Below are 27,378 nucleotides of genomic sequence, written 5' to 3'. Positions count from 1 at the left end.
GGAGGCTAGGCACATGTTGCATTGTCTCATTGATGGTTAAATCACTAACTCACTGCTAAAGCAAAGTGCCTTTCTGAAATTATTTTAAAAATTAACCACATGTATTTGCAGAATTTGTTAAAATAGATATTGATGGAAAATCATAGATCATAGATTCCCTTCAGTGCGAAGGTCCTTCTGCCCATCGAGTCTGCATTGGCCCACTGAAAGACCACCCGACTTAGGCCCACTGCCCTATCCCTGAAACCCCACCTAAACTGTAGATCCTTGAACACTAAGTGGCAATTTCATCATGGCTAATTCACCTAGCCTGCACAGCTTTGGACTGTGGGAGGAAACCGAACTACCCGGGGGAAAGCCATGTAGACACGGGAAGAAAGTGCAAACGTCACACAGACAGTCATCTGAGGTAGGAATCGAATCCAGGTCCCTGGCGCTGTGCGGCAGCAGTGCTACCCACCGTGCCCATACACCATGCCAAATCCTCGGCTTAAGTTGCGCAAAAATATAAAGTGCACTTTTCCCAAAGATAAATATTCTGATATTTGGATGCCCAAAATAAATACACCGATCAGTGTGGAACTGAATCACATAAGACTTGGTGTGATCATGGTCTCTACTCAATTAGCTAATCTCAGCTAGAGTAGTGGTGACTGACAGAATTTTCTAACAATCTCCAGAAGCTAAAAAACAGCCATCAGTATTATCCTGATTGTTCACATCCCTGTGAGTGTACCTATTTGTCAGGTGAGTTCGGAATCTTGCCTGAAGTGCTTCACATGTTTGCGCACCTTGGCAATACACGCTGCATAGGCCAAAATATGAGATGAGGCATTGAAAGCCAAAGTTCATGGAACGGCACACCAGCACACGCCAAAGCTTTTGGGAGGGGGAACGAAAGAAAATCTTAAAATAAATTGCACTAATACTTTATTGAAATGTTACCGGGCATCAATATTTGATCAAATGAAATAGCCCAATTTTGTGCTGCGAGCTTCAAAATTCACTAAATTATTAGGTACTTCAATTTGGAATTTGCGCTTATAGGGTCTGTGCACCTTAATTTGTCTTTATGTCCCAACCTTGTATGGTCATTCTAGGGCAACGGTGCCTATTAGCTAAGCAAGGCAATGCATTGTCGGCCAATAAAAATGATGCTTTTGCTTCAAATTCAAACATCCCTTACAAACACACCAGAGAATTGTGACCCAATTATGAAGTAAAATGAAGCATTGTGGAAAATATATGGTGACTAAGCATGGCATCAGTGTGAACATTATGCTACGTCAATGGTTTGATGATGTCTGAATATGACAATCATGAATAATTTAACACTTCCAAGGTTACTATGAGCAAGCTTATTAAGGTTATATTGCAGGAATAAAAACAACAGCATTGCTTGTTTCTAATCAAGGAAATATGGCGAGTATCTTTCAAGGGTAATATAATGCGAGATGATGTATTTATAATCATACCCTGCCCGTTCCTTCAGTTTCTTATCTGTTATTCCATCTTTGGATACAAGTTTGTTAAATACCAGAATGCCAATAACCATGTTCACCTGTTGAAATAAAAATGTACAAACATAAAATATCTTTTTACGGTCACCAGCCAGAGCTCCAAAATGCAACTTTTTGTTTTATTACTTTACTACTGAGATTGAAATGAGATTGGAAACTTGATACCAAAACAACAACGGCTGCAGGTCCCACAAAGGCGTAGAGAAGTCCACCTTCCAAGGAAAGCCAGCAACTGCAAGGAAACAATATGAAGGTATGGGGTTAGATTTAGGATATGCTAAGTTCTGAAGCATGCAAGGTTGTCATGCACCTGCTTATGACTAGACATCCTGGACTTTATACAAGATGTCCAGAATTTTAAAAAAAATGTAGAGCAGACATCTGTCACGTTAAATATAATTATATTTTTAAATCTGCACTTATTTTAGTAACTCATGATACAGAGTTATTCATCATAAAGCTTTCCAATTAGAATCCATAGAATCCCTACAGTGCAGAAAGAGGCCATTTGGCCCATCAAGTCTGCACCAACCCTCTGAAAGAGAGCCCTACCTAGGTCCACTCCCCCACCCTAGCCCTATCTCCCTGTAACCCCACCTAATCTGCACATCTTTAGACACACAATTGACTTGCATCAACAGCAAGGCAAACTTCATATTTGGAACCAAATTCCCAGCTTTTGGCCATCTTCCCCGGTCCAGTTTTTAACTGAGCAAATGTTGACAACTCATTTCAGACTGCAGAAGACAGACAGCTTCTGCAGCTGAGGGCCAAAGTTAGCTAATCATGCTGTACAGAATAAATATAAATATTGGCCAACTTTGAAAACTAGCAAAAAACAACCAACATAACAAAGAACAAAGAAAAATTACAGGCCCTTCGGCTCTCCAAGCCTGCCCGATCCAGAGGCGGCGTTCTCCCCTACCCGGCGTGACGGAGGGTGCCGGCGTAGGGGAGTAGCGCCAACCACTCAGGGGTTGGGCCTCCCCAAAGGTGGGGAATTCTCCCCACCTTTGGGGGCCAGCCCCGCGCCGGAGCGGTTTGCACCAGAAGACTGGCGCAAAAAAACGGCGCCCCTAGCAGCGGGGCTGGCCGAAAAGCTTTCGCCCGGTCGGCGCATGCGCCAGCAGTGACGTCAGCGGCAGCTGGCCGCTGACGTCACTGCCGGCGCATGCGCGATGTGGGGTTCTCTTCCGCTTCCGCCATGGCGAAGGCCGTGGCGGCCGCGGAGGAGAAATAGTGCACCCAGGGCACTGGCCCAGAGTCTGAGCGGAGGGCCCCAATCGCGGGCCAGGCCACCGTGGGGGCACCCCCCGGGGTTCGATCGGCCCCTGCCCCCCCCCAGGAGTCCGGGGCCCGCTCGCGCCGCTGATCCCGCCATTCCAGAGGTGGTTCAAACCTCGGCGGCGGGAGAGGCCTCCCAGCGGCGGGACTTCGGCCCATCCGGGCCGGAGAATCACCGCAGGGGCCTCTCCGATCGGAGTGGCGAGATTCCCGCCACCGCCACTTCCCGGGTGGCGGAGAATCTCTGCCACGGCGGGGGCGGGATTTTCGGCGGCCCCAGGCGATTCTCCGACCCTGTGGGGGTCGGAGAATTTTGCCCCAGATGTTCTATCTAAAACTGTCGCCTACTTTTCGATCTTTCATAAGATTGACACAGCTTGCAAAATCTGGAAATTCAAGAATAAACCCTGGGCGCGATTCTCCGACCCCCACGCCGGGTGGGATAATCGCGGGAGTGCCGGGCAATTCCCGTCACGCCGCCCTGGCACCCGCACGCCATTCTCCCACCCCCCCCAAAACGGCATGCCGCGTTTCACGACAGGCCGCTCGGAGAATCGTCGCTCGCCGTTTCTAACAGTCGAGCGGCGATTCTCTGGCCCGGATGGCCGAGCGGCCTACCCAATCCGACGGGTTCACGTGGCACCAACCACACCTGGTCGCTGCCGGCGTGAAGAGCACGCAAACGCTGCGTGTGCGGCCTGTGGGGTGGGGGAGGAAGGATCGTGCATCAGGGGGGTGCTCAGTAGGGGTCTGGCCCGCGGACAGTGCCCACCGATCAGCGGGCCGGCGTCTCTAAAGGACGCACGCTTTTCCTCCGCCGCCCCGCAAGATCAATCCTCCATGTCTTGTGGGGCACCCGCGGTGAGGACGGCAACCGCACATGCACGCGTTGGCACCGGCCAACCTGCGCATGCGCGGGTGACGTCATTTAAGCACCGCCGGCCACGTCATTTATGCGGTGCCGCTTTGACACGGCACCAAGGCCCGGCGCGCGTAATTGACGCGGCGCCACTCCTAGCCCCCTGGGGGTTGGAGAATAGGGGGCGAGGAGAGGCCTCCAACGCCGGAGGGAAACACTCCGGTTTTCACTCTGGCGTCGGCACTTTGGGAGGAATTCTCCGCTCCCGGGAAAAAACGGGAAGGCCGTCGTGAACTCGGCTAAGTTTCACGACGGCCTCGGAGGCCGCTCCTCTCACCGTATTCACCCCCACCCGGGGGGCTAGGAGCGGCGCTCCGTTATTCTCGGCCGCCGGGCCTTGATGCTTGCGTCAACACGGCTCGCCGAGAATGACGCGACGGCGGCGCCTATGTGACGTCAGCCGCGCATGCGCAGGTTGGCCGGCTCCAACCCGCGCATGCGCGGCTGACGTCACGACGGCTGACGGCTCAAACCCGCACATGCGCAGTGGCCGTCTTCCCCTCTGTTGCCCCACAAGACGTGGCGGCTTGATCTTGCGGGGCGGCGGAGGGGAAAGAGTGCGTCGCTTTGAGACGCCGGCCCGACGATCGGTGGGCACCGATCGCGGGCCAGTCCCCTCCTGAGCACGGCCGTGGTGCTCACTCCCCTCTCCGCCCCCCACAAGCTTCAAACGGGCCTTTGGCGCCCATGTTCACGACGGCAGCGACCAGGTGTGGTTGCCGCCGTCGTCAAACGGTCGCGAACGGCAGGCCGCTCGGCCCATCCGGGCCGGAGAATCACCGGTCGCCGTGAAAAACGGCGAACGCCGATTCTTCCGAGTGGGGGTTTGGAGAATCGCAGGGGACGCCAGGGGGGCATGAAATGAGTCGCCCGACTCTCCCACGATTCTCCCACCCGGCGTGGGGAGCGGAGAATCGCGCTCTTTGTCTCCTGTTGGGAGAATTTCACCCCCTAACTATGATCTTTCTAACACCTGAAAACAGGTGTAACTTAAGGTGTATGTATCCTCATTATTCCATGACCTGTACCAAAGGCAACAAATCACATCTGCATTTAACGCTGAAGGGTAATCTAATGTTAACGGGATAAGAAAGAAATGAGAAAAAATAAACCAGAAGAACTTGCTGACAGTGAAATAGAACTGCAATGAGAAACATTTAAATGATGATAGAGACCAGGAGAAATACATCACAAAAAAAATGTAACCTATAATGATACAAGACGAATGAATCAAGAAAAAGGCACACACTACGCACATAGAAAACAGAGAGGGCGACAAAAGAGAATATAAAAGGATTCGACAAAAGTTAAACAAAAATCAGGAAATGAATGAGAAGCTATTAAATTAAACTATGGAGAAATGTTTTAAAAAGTAAATAATTCTACAGACACAAAAATAACAAAAGAGAACTCAGAATACAGATACACCTTATAAACTAGACTCGCAGGTAACGGCAGAATTATTGGGCAGAGGTTTCCCAAAAAATGGCAAAGTGTCAGGTTCTGAATGAAAACCAGAGACAGGGAGACTTTCCCTCCAGATCTTCTGACACTTTGTCAAAAAAGAAGCAGCGGGGACGTGTTTTGCGCCGTCGTTCTTGAGGGGCCGGCATTAAAGACACTGGCAAGCCTGGCCCCACAGGGATCAGGGCATCTTTATTTTTTAATTTAGAGAACCCAATTCATTTTTTTCCAATTAAGGGCAATTTAGCATGGCCAATCCACCTACCCTGCACATCTTTTGGTTGTGAAGACAAAACCCACGCAAACACAGGGAGAATGCCCATATGGACAGTGACCCAAAGCAGGGATCAAACCTCGACGCCACCATGCTGCCCGGGGCATCTTTTTTAAAGGGCAACCCAATCTGAAAGTTAAGACACAGCCCAACCCCTCCCTCCACTGACATCAGGATCCCCCCTCCTTCCCCTGTTTCCCCCCCCCACAAAACATCATCACTGGGAATCCTCCCTCCCCTATCGAACATCAATGGCATCCCCACAGGGTGAGAACCCACCCATGGGGTTCCCTGCAGGCCCTGCCCCCTGGCCCTATCCCTGGCAGTGCCAACCGGGGCCCTGCAATGTTCCTAACCATACGGGGGCTATACTCACGTCCAAGCCCACGGCGTGGTCATTGCGATTGTATTCCATTTTTGTAAACCAGCAGTGATTCCTGCCAGCACGATGGAACATCTGAGGCGGGATTCTCCTGTGCGGAGACCAAGTCCCCATGCCAGCGGGAAAATCAGCGGGAACCACCAAGGGTCAACAGCCCCGAAAGTGCAGAATTCTCCGCACTTCGGGGGGGCTAGGAGGAGGCCAGAGGTGTTGGCGCCACGCCAGCCAGCGGCAAAGAGACTGCGCGAGAAAGCGCATTCGCCGAAGGGCCGGTGTGATCTCGCGCATGTGCAGAACCGCCAGCGTGGCTCCGCACATGTGCAGACAGGCCGGTGTATTCTGGCACATGTGCAGGGGATTGTCTTCTCCGCGGAGGCCATGGAGGAGCCCTACAGGGGCCGATGCGGAAGGAAGGAGTGTCCCCACGGCGCAGGCCTGCCCGCAGATCGGTGGCCCCCTATCGTGGGCCAGGCCACCATGGCCCCCCCCCACCCCCCCAGACCCTGAGGACCATACCAGCCGACTTACCTGCCAGGTCCCGCCGTGTGGGACAATGTCTAACCTACGCCGGCGGGACTGGCCAGAAATGGACGGCCGCTTGGCACATCGGGGCCGGAGAATTGGCAGGGCGGCCGCTGCCAACGGTCTCCGACAAGCGTGGCATGATCCCCGCCCCCGCCCGAAATCCGGCGCCGGAGAATATGGGGACACCACAACTGATCTCCTCATGGGGCTCATGGAGTACGAGCATCCCCGCTAGTTGGCGGCGGCTTGGGCTCATGGAAATCAACTGATAAAAGCCAGCCTGACTGGTACTGGCTAGAACAGTAGTCCCATGTGGGACCGTGGAGCTGTAAGCTGAGTTGTGGCCTTTACTTTTGTTATCAAATGAAACCTCTTTTGGATTTAGGGTCTCCTGAGCTTTTATACTTCGTCTCTTGGGAATTTTCCTGCTCATATGAATGCAGTGGCCGGAATAACTTCAGTTAGCAGGGGCCTCAGGAGAAGCCACAGAGGGGAGTACAACTCAGTCTACTCCTCAAATGAAAACATAAAGACTGGTTCATTTGCTCCATAGTGCGAGAGTCTTCTTCAAGCACAAAGTGGGAAGATTTCTGAAAGGACGGAAGATTCCCCCAATTTTGCAGTGCAAGCCACTTGGTTCCTGTTGCAATGGCAATTGACCAACAATGGAAAACCAAAGCCTCACTTTCTAGATTCACACATGAAGAGTGGTTACATGGGAAGATAAGAGAGGGTTAGCAAGACCCAATCAAGTATCAGGAGGAATGAAAACTGGTAAAATTGAGAAGACGGGAACAGCTTACAATCTGGGAAAGCCACGAGTGGCTAATGTAATAATTCTATGACAACACCATTTGTAGGCTTTCCACTTGACAAAGTGAAGTCAAAGTGTGCCCTTTTTCTCCAGTAATTGTATCTGCTCACTGCAATACTCATTAGCAGTTTGATTTTTTTTTAAACAAAGATTAATGGGGAGCACTGTTCATTAATAATGTTTGTTTATTAATTAAGTGCAGGTGAGCAAAGTAACTCTAAGGTCAAGTATGATAAAGAAACTCATTACTCAACAACAGCCATATGTCTATAAGAAGAATGATGCATTAAGCCCTATTTGTTGAAGAAGCTCAGAGAGATTTTAAACAGCATTTAGTGCAGCAGTAAATAAATAAATTACAGAGATTTGAAAACACAGTCCACCCTCTAGTTGAATATAAAGAATAAGGAAGTCAATTGTGATGGAAATTTGAATTCATTACCATTTGTCCATTTTCCCCCACTGGAGTCTTTTTAACAGTGTTTTGAGCAATTAAAGTGCAAATTGATATTTAACCTATGTGCATGGAAGCCACTAAAGTAAACTTATGCAATCCAATCATATGCACACAGGAGCCCTTTTCGTAGACAGCCACAGTGCTACGCTTAAAATTGCATAGATAACCTTACATGTGTTGTAACCACCAAAGATGCTACTATTGAAGTGTTTTTTCTCTCTCATTTGCTGCTTCGAAGCATATATTCCCCATTTTCCACAAAATTAACATGGTCATATGACAAAACTGGAGTAGGAAGTGGGGCTCGGGAAGCTAAATTGCTGTTGACGCTCCTTCTCAAATTTATAAAGCGTTCCAGCACTCAATGGCAACGCCTACACGCAGAGAAGGAGTATCGGAGCCAATATGCCTTCCTGAGCCTCCCTTCCTACTCCAGCTTTGCCGCATCTCAGTGTCAATTTTGTGGAAAATGAAATGTTCAGGGCAGCAAATGAGAGAGAGGGAAAAATATTTTAATAGAGGCACCCTGATCGGTTACACCACACGTTAAGGTTATTTAAACAATCTGAATGTTAAGCATACCATGATGCACCTAGAGAATATTAATTTTGGTAATGTATCCTGAAGCTGGTACCCATGGAAACAAGAGTCACTACTTTCATGAGAGAACAATAAAACCTTAGTTACCAGACGGTCATGAAAAAAACCAATAGCCGTGTCCGTCTCATAAGGATGCACAACAGAAACAGAAAAATAATGCCTTCATTATTTTTTTTGAAGGTTCAGTCATGCAAACTCAGTAAATGTCCCAATGAAAGTGCATGTAGCAATGGATTCAATCTGTGGTTCCTAAGCTTCAAGAACCATATAAACATAGAAAAATGGAGCAGGAGGAAAACAGGAGCAGGAGGAGCTCCCTTCAAAGGGAGCTTGAAAGACCCTTTCAGCTCTTTCAAAGGGCTGAAAGAGCATTCAGCCCTTTGAGCCTGCTCCACCTTTAATTATGATCATGGATGATCATCCAACTCAATAATCAAATCCCGCTTTCCCCCCATATCCTTTGATCTCCTTCGCAATAAATTCTATATCTAACTGTTTCTTGAACACATACAATGTTTTGGCCTTAGCTACATCCTGTGGTAACAAATTCTACAGGTTGATCACTCTCTGGGTGAAGAAATTTCTCCTCATCTCGGTCCTAAATGGTCTACCCTGTATCCTCAGACTGTGATATCTGGTTCTGGACAAACCCACCATCGGGAACATCCACCCGGCGTCTACCCTGTCTAGTCCTGTTAGAATTTTATAGGTTTCAATAAGATCCCCCCCACATTCTTCTGAACTCCAGCGAATACAGCCTAATTAATACAACCTCTCCTCATACGCCATTTTCACCATCCTAGGAATCAGTCTGATAAACTTTCGCTGCACTCCCTCTAGAGTACGAACATCCTTCCTCAGATAAGGAGACTAAAACTACACATAATATTCCAGGTATGGCTAAAACAAGGCCCTGTATAATTGCAGCAAAACGATTCTTAAGGGAGTTAAGAGGGTAGAAACGGAGAGGCTGTTTCTCCTTGGTGGAGAATCTAGAACATGGGGCATAATGTCACAGTGAGGGGACAATTATTCAGGACTGAGACAGGAGGAAATTTTTTCAGTCATGGCATTGCGAATCGTTGGAATTTTCTACCACAGAGGTTGTGGATGCTCCACTGCTGAATATATTTAAGGCTGAGATAAACAGATTTTCAGTGTCTCAATTACTCAAGGTATATGGGGAATAGACAGTAAAATGGATGTTGAAACCCAAGATCAACCATGATCATATTGAATGACGGAGCAGGCTCAATGTGCCATGTGGTCTACTCCTGTTCCTATTTCATATGTTCTTATCTTCTTATCTGGGAATCATGTGTGATAAACGGCAGGGCCCTGTGAAGCACCAAGGATCCAAGGGACCTTGGTGTTCATGTACACTGGTCCCTTAAGGTGGCAGAGTAGGTGGATACAGTGGTTAAGATGGCATACTGCCTTTATTAGCCGAGGCATAGAGTTCAAGAGCAGGAAGGTTATGCTGGGACTGTATAGAATTTTGGTTAGGCCACAGCCAAAGTGTTTTGTGTTTTCTGGAATCCACGTTGTAGGAGGGATGTGATAGCACTGGAAAGGGTGCAGAGGAGATTTACCAGGATATTGCCTAGACTGGAGAGTTTTAGTTATGAAGAGGGAGTGGATTGGCTTAGATTGTTTTCCTTGGAGCAGAGGAGACTGAGGGAGGGACATGATTGAGATGTATAAAATTATGAGGGGCATTGATAGAGTAGACAGGAAGAAACCTTTCCCTTTGGTGGAGGGATTAATGCCAAGGGACCATATATGGAAGGTAAGGGGCAGGAGGTTGAGAGGGGATGTAAGGAAAAACCTTTTTATCCAGAGGGTGGTGGGAGTTTGGAACTTGCTGTCTGAAAGGGTAGTCCCCTTATAACAATTAAGAAGTATTTAGATGTGCACTTGCGATCCCAAAGCATACAAGGGTGTGGGACAAGTGCTTGAAAATGGGATTAGAATAGTTAGGTGTTTGTTTGGACTGGTGGTATATGACTCTAAGGTGCTGCCAAAAGAGCCTTGGTGAGTTGATGCAATCCATTGTGTAGAGATGGTACACATTGCTGCCACCATGCGTCAGTGGGGAGGGAGGAAACAATTAAGGTGGTAGCTGGGTCGCCAATAAAGCAAACTGCTTTATCCTAGATGGAGCTTTGATGAGGTGTCATCTGGACTCGAAACGTTAGCTCTTTTCTCTCCTTATAGATGTTGCCAGACCTGCTGAGATTTTCCAGCATTTTCCCTTTTGGTTTCAGATTCCAGCATAGAACATATAGAACATAGAACAGTACAGCACAGAACAGGCCCTTCGGCCCTCAATGTTGTATCTACAGTAATTTGCTTTAATCCTGGATGGTGTTGAGATTCTTGATTGTTGTTGGAGCTGCATTCATCCAGGCAAGTAGAGTATTCCATCACATTCCTGATTTGTGTCTTATCGATACTGAATCGTTCATTAAGGAGGTTATAGCTGGGCACTTAAAAAAAACCAAGGTAATCCTGCTTTTATTTTCTATGTGTCTATGTTAAGAGTCAGCATAGTTTTGTGATTGGGAAATAATGTTGATAAAATTTGCGAGAATTCTTTGATGGAGTTTGGAGTTACATGCACTATGGATAGAGGTGAGTCTGTAGATGTACTGTACTTGGAATGCCATAAGGCATTTGATAAGGTGCCACCTCAAAGCTCTTGGCAGAAAATAAAATCTCACGGCCTTGGGTGACATGTTAGTATGGATTGAAGACTGGCTGGCTGGCAGTAAATAAAGGATGGGATTCTCCGACCCCCCACCGGGTGGGAGAATCGCCGCAGCGCGCGCGAATCACGCCATGCTGCCCCGACGCCGGGACGTAATTCTCCCACCCCTGTGAATAAAGCCGCACGCGAATGGCGCCGGGCCGCACGGAAAATTGCTGCAAACGGCCGTAGCAGCGATCCTCCAGCGGCGCTGCGATTCTCCGGCCCGGATGGGCCGAGTGGCCATCCAAAAGAATCCGAGTCCCGCCAGCACCTTTCTAACATGCTCTGGGCTGGCGGGAACTCGGGTTTGAAGGGTCCGGGTGCGGCCTGTGGGGGGAGGGGGGCAGGAGGCGTCCAACCCCGGGGAGACCCTCCGTAGTGGGCTGGCCCGCAATCGGGGCCCACCGTTTAGTGGACTGTCCTCTAGGGGCTGGTTTAGCACACTGGACTAAATCGCTGGCTTTTAAAGCAGACCAAGCAGGCCAGCAGCACGGTTCAATTCCCGTACCAGCCTCCCCGAACAGGCGCCGGAATGTGGCGACTAGGGGCTTTTCACAGTAACTTCATTGAAGCCTACTCGTGACAATAAGCAATTTTCATTTCATTTCATTTCTAGCTACCGACCTCTTTTCTTCCGTGCCGGCTCCTGGATCCCTGCACCATTTGGCGTTGGGGCAGGCGCGGGGATGACGGCCAGTGCGCATGCACTAGTTGGCGAACGGCCCCCCAGGACCCGAGAATCAGATGGTATTTACTCCTGACTGACCAGGGGGGAGTTTTGTTAGGGGGTGATGGCAATAGGAATGAATACTGTGGAAACCCTAGAAATGGAAATCAGATGAAATGGTGTCCGTTTTTCAAATGGGCTCACGCAACTTCGAAACTGTTAGTCTTCCACTAGTGCCATAAAAATGGAACTAGTTATCAGGAGCAAACCTGACAATTAACAAGTTGACAACAGCCTAGAAAACAACAGATCATACCCCACCAATCCATTTGAAATGATACTCTGAACGCAAAAGTGTTTAGTGATGTTCCTAATGAAAGGCTAGTATTTATCATTAAAGGGATGGGCAATAAATGCTGGCCTAACCACATCCCATAAAATATTTTTTAAAAAAGCAGTGAGGGTCCAGGGTAAAGCCTGGGAATAGGCAAGAGATAAGTGAAGGGTAACTTTGTTATGGTTTCCGCCAGGCCTCCGGCAATATTACTGCAGTGGAGTGAGAGCATTTCTAAGAAAATTGCCTGCCATTATTTCAAACAAAATGTGTGGTTCTGGCAAAAGAACACACGTTCAAGATAATAAAAGGTCTTCTTCACACTTACAGTGATCAACATGTATAACTGACTTACAATTAGTGTGGTGGAAGTGAAAACCCTGCCTCATTCAAGAAATAATTGGATCGTCTGATGGAGGATTTCAATTGTTACTGAGGGTAGATAGGTTAAGAAGGGACTAATAATCTTCTTCATACAGGAATTCATTAAATCCTGCAACAAAGTCCTTATGTCCCATGCCAAATCAACACATCCATTTTACAGGCAAAGACAAAAACAAAGCTCTCCAACTCTGATTATTGGACAAATGTATTTAAAGAACTGAATTATCGGTATTTCTAGCAGGGTTAGGCATATTATTCTTTGTACTGAGTTTTACACTGCTGATTCACTTTATGTGCAGCACTTTGGAACTCTTGTTCCAAATGCATTCATTTTAATATCAATTTTCATTAGCTAATTTCAAAGCATAGAGAAAAGACGTGTCAAAGTTTGTAATATACTGTCTGCACCAATCTGATGTGAGTCATCAGGAAAATGCTGGATTCCATTATCGAGGAAGTCTTAACAATCCCTTTAGAAAATCATTGTGTAAGGTCATAAGATCAAAAGACTCAGGAGCAGAAGTAGGTCATTCGGCCCATCGAGTTTGCTTTATCATTCAATGACATGGTCGAAGTCAACATGGCTCTGTGAAAGGGGAGTTGTGTTTGACAATTCAGAGATTTCTGAAGATGTAGCTAATCAGGTAGGTAATGGGAACCAGTCAGCGCAGTGCTGCTTGGAAAGAAATAAAATTTTGGAAACAAAACTAGAATTACCAGAAATATATCCTGTTGTATTTAAAAAGAGAAATATGTGGATTAAACTTTTCATAAGAATGGAGAAGAACCCTTGATCTGCCCTGGCACGCAAAATGACAGGCAAGGACAAGCTAATTGTCCATCAAGCCTCCCCATATTTATAAAGCTAGGAACATTAAGATCCAGAAAGGATCACAAACAAATAATTAACCACATAAATGGAGATGGATAGGTCGGAAGCTCAGCATTCCTGGCTTTGGCTACTGAGGAAAATATACATATTACTGCAATTGTATAGGCCATTGGTGAGCCACACTTAGAGTATTTTGACCAGTTTTGGTGTCATTATCTGAGGAAGGATGTTCTTGCTATGGAGGGAGTGCAGTGAAGGTTTACCAGGCTGATTCCTGGGACGGTGAGACTGTCATTTGAGGAGAGACTAAGTCAGTTAGGATTATATTCATTGGAGTTTGGAAGACTCAGAGGGGATCTCGTAGATTCAGAAAGAATGTTCCCGATGATGGGAGAGTCCAGATCTATGGGTCATAGTTTGCGGATAAGGGGTAAACCATTTCGGACTGAGGTGAGGGGAAATTTCTTCACCCAGAGAGTGGTGAATCTGTGGAATTCCCTACCACAGAAAGTAGGCTTTTAATATAAATTCAAAGTACCCAATTCTTTTTTTTTCCAATTGAGAGCAATTTAGCATGGCCTATCCACCTAGCCTGTAAATCTGTGTGTTGTGGGGGTGGGACCCACACAAACACGGGGAGAAATTGCAAACTCCACCTGGACAGTGATCTTGGGCCGGGATTGAACCCAGGTCCTCAGCATTGTGAGGCAGCAGTGCTAACACTGCACCAACGTGCCACAGAAAGTAATTAATGTCAAAACATTGTGTAATTTCAAGAAGGAATTCGGTATAGCTCTTGGGCTAAAGGGATCAAGGGATATGGTGGGGGGGGGAGGCAGGATCAGGATATTGAACTTGAGGATCAACCATGATCATAATCATTGGTGGAGCAAGTTCGAGGGACCGAAACTGCTTCTATTTTCTCTGTTTCTATGTTTCTGTATAAGCTTGGATACTTAAAAGAAATACCTCCATAATGGGTGAACAAAACAAAACATCCCGCATTAATCAGCATCTTATCGGGTGCACAGAGGATCACATGTGGATTTACATCCAATGACTTATCTTTGATATTTAGACAGGTATATACACAAAACAAACATGACTGAGGAAAAAGACAAAAAAGGTTTCAAGGCAGTTACACTCCATTTGATAATCTAACCCTTCCAAATCCTTTTCAATCTATTAAATCCAAACAAGGACCATTAAAATATAATTCCAAATTCACTCGACTCCCGTGGTGTGCCATAAGATATTGCTGTCACAGGGAGCTAATTTTTCAGGGCAGATTTTCTTTGACGATAGGAGAGATGACTTCCAGTAGCCCCTCCACTTTGCTCTCAGCAAATCCAGTCTGTTTCTGTCATCACTGCTGAGAGAATGGTGAGAGAGAGCAGACAAACAGAGTGGCTGACTGCCAGGATCTTCGTCAGTGGTAAATAGATGGCTGAAACCTTGCCCCCAGGCTGTTAACCACCACAATTATCTGAGGCAGGATGTGCCAACATGACAGCTGCTTTTGAGATCACCATCCCGTGCCAGGTAATTCTGCATCAGAATCTACCTTCAGATGCTGACTTTTGATATAAGTAAATGCAGAATAAATGTAGAAGTTACAAAGTAGTGTATGGGCTGTTTTTAAAAGTGAGCCTGCAGGCCTCAGAGGTTCAAACAAACAAGAGCTTTATTGGAAGATGTTAACGCTGCAGGTTGTTATGCGACACTGTCCGTTTGCTCACGCAACCGGCTGATGACCTCACGTGATCGGTCTTTTAAATTGCCCTTGTTCCACTGCAAGGCCGCTAGTGAGGAAACATTAGGAATGCCATGAATAGGAACATTTTCCTCCCCCTTTAAATTAAAGGTCCCTGACACAATGAACAGTATAACATTAACAATCAATCTGTCAGATGCTTCGAAGGTCATCGTTCTCTGTTTGGTTCATAGAATCATAGAATTTACAGTGCAGGAGGCCATTTGGCCCATCGAGTCTGCACCGGCCCTTACAAAGAGCACCCTACTGAAGCCCACGTATCTACCCTTCCCCGTAACCCAGTAACCCCCACTTAACATTTTCTGGACACATAAGGGCAATTTAGTATGGCCAACTCACCTAACCAGCATATCTTTGGACTGTGGGAGGAAACCAGAGCACCCAGATGAAACCCACGCACACACAGGGAGAACGTGCAGACTCCGCACAGACAGTGACCCAGCCGGGAATCGAACCTGGAACCCTGGAGCTGTGAAGCAACTGTGATAACCACTATGCTACTGTGCTGCCCCTGATGAACCTCAGGAATCTGTCTTTTAGTGCTTGCTGAAACCTCTGGTGTCTTTGGCTTGGTTTGGACGTCATTCGTGGTTGTATTAACCAGTGTCGACGTAATGTTCAGAGGTTGGCTCAGTGTCTGATTCTCAACTGAGGTGCTGCTTTCCTCAATTGGTTTGATTATTGCCAGGTTCTTGAGAAGGTCCAGGTCGGCTCTTACCACATCTTGATTTGAATTCTTGTCAGGTCTCTCTCTAGAAGATTGAGTATTGAGCGCATGTCTCCTCCACATTATATTGTTTCAGGTTTGTACAGTGTAGGAGACAGGCCCTGTCTGTGCTAAAATGGTGGCAGGTATCGACTTTCCACTTGTGGTACAGTTCCTTGCCAGAACGTCTTGACCCTGGAGAAAAATATTTTGCCTCTTCTCCTGCTGTATGTCTTGATCCTGCTGCTATTTCACAGCAATTTATTTTGTCTTGGGTAGTTTTAGCAAATCTAATGCTGTGCGTAGTTGACGTTTAGCCAGTAGCAATGCCAGAGAAACTTGGGTTGTTGAGTGCGCAGTATTCCTGTACATGAAGGAATTGGCTCAAGCGTTTAGACAATGAACCTTGTTCTCTAGTTACCTTCAATGAAGGTTTCATCATCTATACAAAATGTTCTGCCAGCCCATTTGCAGAGCCGATCAGATCTGTTGATTTCCGTTCTCCTTCAAATAGCGTATGAACTCTTGCAAAATGAATGCTACCCATTATCGCCCACAAGTTGTTCCGGGTAATATATTATGCTGAAGATTCCACTCAATCTCTCCAATTGTTTTCTCCGCTTATGTTGGCTTCATGCTGGCGGAAACCTCAGGCCATTTTGACTGAGCATCGCATCGCATTGCCTAGAAAGAGAAACATTCTCCCTTCAAACCGTCTGGCATAATCAACATATACCCGTTGCCAGGCCACTTCTGGCCATTCCCTCGGGTGTAATGGAGTTAATGGCGGTAAGTTCCACACTTTTGCGCATGATAAAAACAATCTCACCATCTCCTCGATTTTGGCGTCCAGCCCCGGCTACCAAAAATGGCTTCTAGCTATCTCTTAGTGCAATTGATTTAAGATAAGTTTTCCCCTGCCTACCTGGATAATTCAGGTCTTCGAATGAAAATGGTTTTAACTCCGGGTTTGCTCCTGAATACTTTTCGTGCAGCACCATGTCCCTGAGCTCTAACAGTTCTGGACCATTTCTGGTATGATTCTTAACTTGTTCTATGGTTTTACATAAGTGTTATCTACTTGCTCAAAGTAGAAAATGTTTCCACACTAAATGCTTATCGACTAATGATTTGATATGGATAGTTGGGAAAACCCATCCCTTTTTCCACAAAAGCTTGACTGTCGATACTCCGTTTATGTGTGCGCTGACAAGAGCAATGCTCATCTCTGCATTCTGCTCACTGCCATTGATGGAATACCAGTTTGAGGTTCAAGAACCGTAGTTAGTAGATGATGGTCCTTCAATAAAGTGAACTTCCTCCCACACAGGAATTTGTAGAACCGTTTTATGGCAAAAAGTATTACTTGGGCTTCTTTCTCAATCTGCATGTAATTGTTTTTCACCTTATTCAAGGTCTTGGAAATGGAGGCTATCGACTTCTCTTCACAGGTGAACAATTATATGGAAAACTACCGCCCCCATCTTCATAAGGTAATGTGTCATATGCCAGTTGCAGGGGTAAATGTGGATCAACATATGTCAGGACTTCTGATTTGAGTAGCGCCTCACATTTATACGTCCAAGTCACCTTTTTATTTTGACACAATAATTTGTTTAAGGGTTTGAGAATAGTAGCCAGATGAGGGACAAACCTTCCATAGTAATTTAGTAAGCCTAAGAACGATCAAAGTTGGCTCACATTCTGAGGTGCGGGTGCACGGTAATGACTTTGACTTTTGAAGGTGACTTGTGGAATCCTTTAGCATCGATGACATGACCCAGGTATTTGATAAAAGATTGGAAAAATTCACATTTGCCTTTTTGGACACTTAATCTATAATATTTAATCTTTGGAGTGTGGTATCTAGGTTGTAGCGATGTTTTTCCTCATTCTTTCCAGTAACCATGTGCATACAACACCATGTACCTTCAATCAGTACACCTCCACTCTGTTTAAGATATCGTACACGAGAGGTTCCTTCACACTCAAATGGAAAATGCTCAGTGTGGGGAGATGGTTTAATTAAAACAAAAATCTGGAACTGGAAGCTGGACTCGCTAATGATGACCGTGAAACTATCAATTGTTGTTAAAAACCTATCTGATTCTTTCAGGGAAGGAAATCTGCCATCCTTACCTGGTCTGGCTGACATGCGAGTCCAGACCCACAGGAATGTGACTGACTCTGAACTGTACCCAAGAGCAAGTAAAGACGGGCAGCAGATACTGGTCTTGCATCCCATGAAGGAACAAAATAAAACCCGCACTTGCCCTTTCAATTTATTCAATTGACTTCTAACAATATTAACACATTTACAACATTAGACCTTAATCATAATTTCATTTTGGTAATGGAGGACCAATGGAAGAGGGAGATGCTGGTGCTTAGGGTAGAGATTCCCTATTGGTACATGGTCAGTATGGGGTGCTCCACCACACTTGGGTCCACCTGTTATGCTTCCATCCCTTTTCTGGCCCGTGGGTGCCTTCTTGTTGTCTGAGTTATGGGCACTATTTACCAGTCGTGCCCGACAGAATCGAGACAGAATCTGGCCGATGAATCCCGTGAGAAGCCTCTTCTGGGATTCCCAACGGTCATTGCACCCCGCAAGATCCCATGAGTCTTCGCGATCTGGATCCTGCCCACAGGCTTAACCACTCACGTAACTCTGCCGATACCAGATCTGGCCGGCCCTCAGGATCTACCGACCTCGCCGAGGATACCCCAGCCGGGTGCCGTTTATGAACGGGGACCAGGCGGAATGGCACTTGGGGGGGGGGGGGGGTTGGGGGTCTCTCAGGTGGCTGGATGCCCCCTGGTGGTCGGGCTCTTGGCAGGGTAGCACCCAGGCACTGCTGATGCCACCTGGGCACTGTCAGACTTGAACCTTGCCAGTGCCACAAGGGCACCCTGGCTGTGCCCAGGTGACACTGCCAGGATGCCCAGGTGGCACTGCTATGCTAGCAGGGACAGAGCTCCTTGGTGTATTCCCTGGGGAGGCCTGAAAAAATGAATAGCGGGGTGGTTCCCCCACCCGCATCCTGTCCAGAATGGGACTCTATTTCACACTCATAATGCTTCCCTCCTCCTCTGTTCTGCTGCTCATACCATTTACTTTTAAATGGATCATGACCTGGACAGATATTGGACATTTCTCTTCAAGGTACTTGAAGAAGGATACTACTCAGACCACGTGATTGTTCAAAAAGATACATTTTTAAACATTTAACAATTACATGATGATATTTCTTCATTCAGCATAGCCCATAGCAAATGATACTGAGTCCTAAAAACCATTTAAATGTCATAAAGTAGAGGTCCATAAATGACAGACTGTATTCTTTTAAAATGGAGACAAGTCCATCCTATATATCCTCAAACAGCTGCCAGGTTGGACTGAACCTTATCGCATAAGGATTCCAAAAGCAACTGAAAACAAAACTCCTTCGAGTATCTCTGCTGTTTGACTTCCAAACCTTTGTCAGACTCGATCGATGCATGATCCTTATTTGCTGGGGGGCATTTGTCAATTTCAGGCATCACAGATATTTCTGATGAAAGGGAAGCCCGATGCAATTTACCACTCTCACCGCCCTCTGTAAGCAAGCAGCAGACAGCCCATTAACTTTGCAAATCAGTTCTGCTCTGTGCTGACAGTCCTCATCCCGTCCAACTGCTGATGGACAACAAAGATCTAACCTAGCAAGGCAATGGATGGCATTTAGTGCAATGAATTAGGAGGAGTAGGCCACTCGGCCCCTTGAACCTGCTCCGCCATTCAATAAGATCACGCTGATCTGATTGTAACCTCAACCCCACATTGCTGCCGACCCCACCCCCACCCCACATAAGCCCTTGCTTATCAATAATCTAACTCGCTCTACCTGAAAAACATTCAAAGACTCTACTTCCATCTCCTTTTGAGGAAGAGTTCCAAAGTCCCATAACCCTCAGAGAAAACATTTCTCCTCATCGCTCATCCTTTTAAAATGTGGTCACAAAATTTGCAAGCCACTGTTGGCGGAATCATAGAATCCCTACAGTTCAGAATGAGACCATTCGACCCATCGAGTCTGCACTGACCCTCCGAAAGACCACCCTACCTAAGCCCAATACCCTGCCCTATTCCTGCAGCTCCACCCTGAGGGGCAATTTATCATGACCAATCCACCTAACCTGCACATCTTTGGACTGCTTGTGGAAACCGGAGCAGCCTGGGTAAACCCATGCAGACACGGGGAGAGCGTGCAAACTCCACAGTCACCCGAGGCCCGAATTGACCCTTCACTTACTTCTCTACTCATCTCATTATAACGCAAATTCTCTTATATTTTATCAGGATGATTCGAAAGGCATCCTATATGCTGCTCACTTCAGAATGGCAATCTTTTAAAAAAAAATACCTCACCACCAAAGTTAGAACATTCAAACAGTTTCTGAAGTTCCTGACCCCAGTTTGGCTATCTTTAAGTGTACACGTAAAGGCCAGGTCATATCAACAAATTATATTTCTTGCCAGGATATCAGGCTTTTCCAAAATTATTTAAACTGAATCTGTAACTATCACAATGTGAACAAGGCCATTGACAGGATATTCTCAGCATGAGAAAAAGAATATTCAACTCATGCCTGGGGCTTAGACACAGCTCAACCAAATATAAATTGTTCTCAAGAAGTTTTCAGCACCGAGGGTGAGAATTTCATTTTTTATTCCTTCAGCCTTAGTTCCAGAGATCCAGAAGTTCAAATACATAATTTCCTGAACATACAGGTGCAGGTAGATAAAGCAATAAAAAAATGCCAACAGCATTTTAAGTCTTATAAATGGGTACAAGATGGAAGAGTAAAGATGTAATTATCAATTTGCACAAAATCATTGGTTCGGCTACTGTGTGTAGCTTCAGGCACCCTATTATAGAAATAACATTAAAGGAATAGAGTACCGTGGGCAGCACAGTAGTGTAGTGGTTAGCACAATTGCTTCACAGCTCCAGGGCCCAGGTTCAATTCCCGACTTGGGTCACTGTCTGTGCGGAGTCTGCACATTCTCCCCGTGTGTGCGTGGGTTTCCTCTGGGTGCTCGGCTTTCCTCCCACAGTCCAAATATGTGCAGGTTAGGTAGATTGGCCATGCTAAATTGCCCTTAGTGTCCAAAATTGCCCTTAGTATTGGGTGGGATTACTGGGTTGTGGGGATAGGGTGGAGGTGTGGGCTTGGGTAGGGTGCTCTTTCCAAGAGCCAGTGCAGACGCGATGGGCCGAATGGCCTCCTTCTTCACTGTAAATTCTATGATTCTAATCAGCATGGATTCACAAGTATAATACCAGTAATGGGAAACTATATCACAAGGAGACTTTTTCTACTGGGGTTGGGAAGACAGAGTGGATACAGGTTTTTAATATTCGGTAACATTCAGATAGGGTGAACAGGGAAAGATTATTTTTGTTGTTTGGGAGTTGGTGACAAATGGTCATTAATATAAAATTATCAATGTGAAGATGAAGGGAGAGGTTAGAAGATCTCCTTTACATGGAGGGGTGAAGCTGAAGTCCCCCCACGGCACTGGCCCGCCCGCCGATCGGTGGGCCCCGATCGTGGGCCAGGCCACTGTGGGGGCACCCCCCGGGGTCCGATTGCCCCGCGCCCCGCCCCCCAGAGGTGGTTGAAACCACGGCGGCGGGATTTGCCTCTCAGCGGCGGGACTTCAGCCTATTGCGGGCCGGAGAATTGCCACAGGGGCTCGCCGATCGGCATGGAGGGCACGACGATTGGCGGGGCGCGAATCCCGCCCCCGCCAATTCCCGGGTGGCGGAGAATTCCGGCCATGGCGAGGGCGGGATTTTCGCCGGCCCCGGGCGATTTTCCGACCCTGCGAGGGGTCGGAGAATTTCGCCCCTGGTCTGGAGACTGCACATGCAAGGCCGCCGCCCCATGGGACATGGCGGACTCAGCCCGGGGAGCGGAACCAGAAATGTAGCCCCCCCCTCCCCCGAGATCGGGTGCGCCCCCAGGTCCGTGACACCCAATCGTGCCCCCTGGCCATCCATGAGGCCCGCCTGGTGATCGATACATCCGCCCCCAACTAAGGCAGTCGCGGACTGAGTCCATAGCCGCCACCGGCCGTTTCTAACGGCCGATAGGTGGTTAGAACCACGCCGTCAGGAACTCGCCTGGTTTCGCTCGGAGAATCGCAGGGGGGAGCCTCTGTCAATGGCCCCCTACCCACGTCGTTTAGTTAACGCACGATTTGCGAGTGATTCTCCGGGGACCAGAGAAACGTGGGAGCGGCATTGGACCGGACTTCGGCGTAAACGGCCATTGCCCTCCCTGCGCTGATCCTGATTTCAGCGTGGAGGCTCGAAGAATCCAGCCCATGGTGTTCCTATACTTTCAGAATAGCAAATTAGATTTGCTACAGGAAATTAAGTCACAGTAACCTTTTAACAATGTGATAAATGTTAATTATTGCATATTAACCTTTCTGTTGCTGAAAATTGGCATTACAAGTGTGGAGTCTCATTCCTTTCAGGCCACACAATTCATTATTGCAAAAAGCTTCAAATTAATTTCTTGTTTTACTTTTCTTTGTCTCTTCTGATCTATTTTCTTCCCCTCTCTGTATGTATCTGTACCTGTTTTTTAAATTAAATTCATCCACTCTAAATTGCACTTCCTCCTCAGGCCTTGTGATGTTGATTTCACAATCCTATAATCTGATCGGTTAAGGGGATACACAGCTGCTACCCTGCTCTCTCAGGACTCAGATGCCCTGGAGGGGGGAACCCTATTATAGAAGCACCAACACTCTGTAGTTTTCATTTCACACTTTCAGCAACCTGCCACACAACATTTGTACCACGTTAAATGGGCCAGAGTAAGTCCAACCAACAGCAGGAATCATTTTTTCAGGCTGTCACAATGTTTCTCGGGCCAAATAATTAAGTATTATCTGGAAGATGTTAATCTGTCTACTCTCCTTTCTGATACTGACAGATTTGTTGGGTAATCATTTGTTTTTAGAATTCCAGCATTACGTGGCTTTTTCTTCAGTTCGATCAAGTTGGAAAGTGTGACCTTAATCAATGCGCAAAAGGGAAGAAATTAATCAAAAACTATAAGCTAAAATGACTTTATTTTTTTTAAAAGCTTGGGGCTGAGCTTTTCAACTGTTTATTTTTAGCCCTCAACTATTAAAGTTTCAATGGATTGTATAACACATTGAAAACTAAAGTGTTCGCAATTTGGTCATTTGCCCCTGGTACTTTAGTCTTGGTGTATGTGATTTTCACATCCCTCCAGAGATAGGGAAGATTTTTCTCTGGTTACAGACACTAGTTTTCATCAATAATTCTGATCACATTCCCCTCCCCTAATAGCAGCAAAGCAAAGGGCAAATCAGTAACATTTGCTCTCTTTAATCAAATTCCGCAGGCAGATTTTCCAGCAAGAATTTGATTAAAAGGAAGGGCTGATCATAGCATTGGGCTATGCTTAATTGCCAATGTTTAACCGAAAATCCAGAAGCAACATGAAGAAATAAGTTGAGCTTGGCACCTGGTCCATCAACTGAATTTCTATTGAGAGGGCTCGACAGGGTAGACACTGAAAAGCTGTTTTCCCTTGCTTGAGGTTCTAGAATTGGGCAGAATACTCCCATTCTGGGACTAAGGGCCGTAGCGGGGATAAAAATGCGGAGTGTTTCCCACTGTGGAGGTCAGCAGGAAAAACATACCAAATCTTCCAGCCCCAACTTAATTAATTATGCACCAGCATTTTGTACTGTTTTCCAATGTGGGGCAGGTGTAATGGCACATAGTCCACCAATTTATCCGAGAGCCAGATTGAAAAGGCATGCAACATTACTGATCCACGACTGAAGAAGGTGGATCTCCTGAAAATGAACACTGGAAGGTCCACTTGTAGATGCACCCCCACAACCCCACCCTGCCCACTGCTGTGGTGTTCTGGAGTCCAGGATTGCTGGTGGCCTCTATCCTGAACCCTGGAGGCAGCCCCAAGCGTTGTTTAGGCAGGTGATGACCGGCACGCCATGTTATCCAAACGCGTTTCGCATGGCACGTTTTCCCACTGGCGCTGCAGAGAATTGGGTATGGGTGGTTAAGTCTTCATCTGCATCCAATTAACATGATGTGAATGAGTTTCACGTCAGCCTCCAGCAGGTTTCCTGATCCACCATGGCGGGCACCAGCGGAAGATCCCGATCAAAATTGATGCCATCATAAAACTGAATTTGGGCCTCCAAATTCTTCCCCCATCCCGTCTACCATTGAATCTGGCGGTGGGGGCTTATGAGAATTCTGCCACTTGGCTCAGGATAAGGGACCATCCATTCAAGACTGAGATGAGGGAAAATGTCTTCATAGTGTTATGAATCGTTGGAATTCTCCACCTGAGCTGTGGTTGCTTAAGGTCGTTGAGTGTACTTAACTGACTGATATATACTTGGGTACAAATGGAATGAAGGAATATGGGGAGAAGGTGGGGAAATGGAGTTAGCATAATAGTTCAGCCATGATCCTATTATGAATGAGGCACTAGCAGCAAAGCCTTGGTAAAATGTAGCCTTGTTTCCTCCGCCACAATATTTTAAACATTTATTTCCCTTCCTCACAGCACTGTGGGTGTTCCTACATGGACTGCAATGGTTCAAGGGTGCAGCTCTCCACCAGCTTCTCAAGGCAATTAGGGATAGGAAATTCATTCAACCCTCACCAGAGACACCGACTTCCCATAAACAAATATTTTGAAAACTAATCTCTTCACAGATCCCAGACGGAGTCCCATCCTCCAGATTTGGTACCAACCATAATCTGCAATTTCATTTGTAATAATATTTCTCAACTAGGTCCATTCACCATCTCTAGCTTCACATTAGCACCAACTTTGTCATTTGTGTATTAAGCCGATTGACTGTATGGATGTGGATGCATTATGAGGCAGCAATGGCCACATTCAGTTCCTATTTTTAAAAAAAGGAAATACGATTTTCCTCACTATTCCTGACCTCTTTTTCTTCTGTCCTTTTTTGCAGGTTGGGAATGGCCCGTGTGCAAAATAGACAACCACTATCGCTGAGGTTGGATTCCCCATTTTAAAGAGAGAAGAAAATCAGATTTCCTTTCACACACCATTTTCGTCTGGTTGGGTGGTGTCCTGGAATGCCAGGTTTGTGAGTTTGTGAATAAAATGGGAAGCCGAGGAGAAGTCAGGAACATTCTGAAAGGTAAGTGTTACCACACATTCTAATGTAATTAGGTGTTGGAATGAAGATGTGTTCCTAATGCAGTGATTCATTATAGGGATCTGTCCTTCAAAAGGTAAGTCGACTCTTACATTGACTGACCTGGCATATTTGTTCACATGTTTCGCGGTATTTTTACAACTGAGAATGCACCATAATGCAATGGCAATGTTACAAAATGTCTTGTCAGCCTGTGATGTCATCTTTTATACTGTGATTTAAATGCTTTTTTTTTTTTAGAAGCCCTGGTTTGGCACATGCTAAAAATCTCTACTTAAAAAATCTAACCATTCTTTATTTACACACACTATGCTTTGAAACTGAAATGAGCACCTTCTGTCCTTTGCTTCCTAGAGAATTTTCTGTTGTTTGGACAGTGGTAGCCATTATTAGTGGTTGGCTGAGTTTCAAGTGCTGATAAATTTCAACACGGTACATGTTCCATTCGTCTGAGAATGAATGACAATTTTCAGAAAATTTTACAATGGGTTTTCCATTTGTCCCGGTTTCTGGTTTGTTCACAAACGCTAATAGTATTATAAGTCTGACAAGTTTTTTCCACATGGCAAAATGCATTTTTTCACATTATCAATGATAATAATAATAATAATAATGATCAATAATAAGGCTTTCTTTTCTAAACAGATGGTGAGAGTTTTTTTAAAACGAAATATGAAATATCTTCCATTAAGATTGAATGGAATCAGTGGAATATCTGTAGAGTATACAGGGTGAATGGTTATGGAGGATGGTTGGGGGGGGGGGGGGGGGGGAAGGAGGGATGGTGCAGGGGTGGCATAGGGTGATATGGATGATCTGAAGGGTCGTGGAAGAAACATTGGACATAGAAGCAGCATGTAGTTGAAGGGTCAATCTATAGGGACCTGGGCTGGTATAAGAAGTACCTGTGGGGGTAAAGGAGGTGAGGGGACTTTTAATTTCTTTGGGGAGCTGAGATACTGTTTTGAAAAACCAAGATGGGCCTTCTAAATCGGTCAACCTATGCACGTACACCCCTCATACACTCTAGCAAACTGCACTTAGAACCTGACCCAAGTGGAAAAAGCAAAAATGGCATAAGATGTCACGCAAAGGCTGAGAGTGCAATTTGCAAACCACCAAAGTACACATGTTGGTGTTTCCCAGAGGACAATTCGGCCCATAAAATAAGTGAAATATATCACATCAGTGACAATTTGCCTTTCTGAATGTTGCACCTCATCATAACGACTGAGGAGTCAAGTCCCCACAATACACAGCCCCACACTTATTACTTAAACTGAGTACATAGGGCGCGATTCTCTGCTCCCCACGCCGGGTGGGAGAATCACGGGCGGGCCGAGCAACTCATGACACGCCGCCCTGGCACCCCTCTCGATTCTCCCACCCCCCGCTCGGATGAATCGCCGCTCGCCGTTTTTCACGGCGACCGGCGATTCTCCGGCCCGGATGGGCCTAGCAGCCTGAAGTTCCCGACCGGTTCATGACGGCAGCAACCACACCTGGTTGCTGCCGTCGTGAACATGGCGCCAAAGTTTCGTTTGTGGCTTGTGGGGGGCGGAGTGGGGAGTGAGCACCACGGCCATGCTCGGGAGGGGACTGGCACGCGATCGGTGCCCACGGATCGTTGGGCAGGCGTCTCCAAGAGACGCACTCTTTCCCCTCCGCCGCCCCGCAAGATCAAGCTGCCATGTCTTGCGGGGCAGCAGAGGGGAAGGCGGCAACCGCGCATGCACGGGTTGGAGCCGGCAGCCGTCGTGATGTCAGCCGCGCATGCGCGGGTTGGAGCCGGCCAACCTGCGCATGCACGGCTGAAGTCACTTAGGCGGCCGAGAGTTACGGAGTGCCGCTCCTAGCCCCCTGGGGGGGGGGGGGGGGATGAATAGGGCGCGAGGAGCGGCCTTCGAGGCCGTCGTGAACTCGGCCGAGTTTCACGATGGCCTTCCCGATGCCGCGCGGGAGCGGAGAATTCCGCCCATAGTGTGCAGTCAATCTGACTTAAACAGTATTATGGCAGACTGATGTATTATTGGTGGGAAATGTTCTTGAGGTCTTTGAGGTCAGGTGCCCTCAGCTCTTACAATATTTTTCTCTTCATTATGTACACCTTCTTTAGTCAGCACACATGCTCAGCTCAGCAGCCCAGTGGGTCACACTCTCACCTCTTAGTCAGAAGATCAAAGGTACAATTTCCAATCCAGCACTTGAATACTAAAATCTAGATTAAGACTCTAAATCAGGACCAAGAGGTTGTTGTATTGTCTGAAATGTCAACTTTCAAATGTAAAGTTAGACTGGCGCTTTGCCTTCCCTCTCAGGTGAGCAAAAACTATCCCGTGACATTATTTCATAGAATCATAGAATTTCGGCCCATCAAGTCTGCACCGGTCCTAGGAAAGAGCACCCTACTTAAGCCCACACCCCC

At 46.8% G+C, this 27,378-nt stretch overlaps 1 protein-coding gene across 10 annotated transcripts in view; it reads right to left on the bottom strand.

Annotated features, from left to right (window-relative positions):
* adgrb1a (adhesion G protein-coupled receptor B1a) overlaps positions 1-27,378 on the bottom strand; it is an 846,604-nt gene that overhangs the window by 122,575 nt on the left and 696,651 nt on the right. For all 10 annotated transcript variants that reach the window (XM_038808775.1, XM_038808774.1, XM_038808778.1 and 7 more), the window contains 2 exons: positions 1,686-1,752; positions 1,476-1,561 (listed from right to left, as the gene is read on the bottom strand). In XM_038808775.1, the coding sequence (XP_038664703.1) occupies positions 1,476-1,561; positions 1,686-1,752 (153 nt within the window). The remainder of the gene's footprint in view (positions 1-1,475; positions 1,562-1,685; positions 1,753-27,378) is intronic.

The sequence above is a fragment of the Scyliorhinus canicula genome, chromosome 10, assembly GCF_902713615.1.
Source record: "Scyliorhinus canicula chromosome 10, sScyCan1.1, whole genome shotgun sequence".
NCBI classification, from domain to species: Eukaryota; Metazoa; Chordata; class Chondrichthyes; order Carcharhiniformes; family Scyliorhinidae; genus Scyliorhinus; species Scyliorhinus canicula.
Note: the sequence above shows the minus strand (reverse complement) of the source record. Positions and strands in the feature narration are given on the sequence as shown.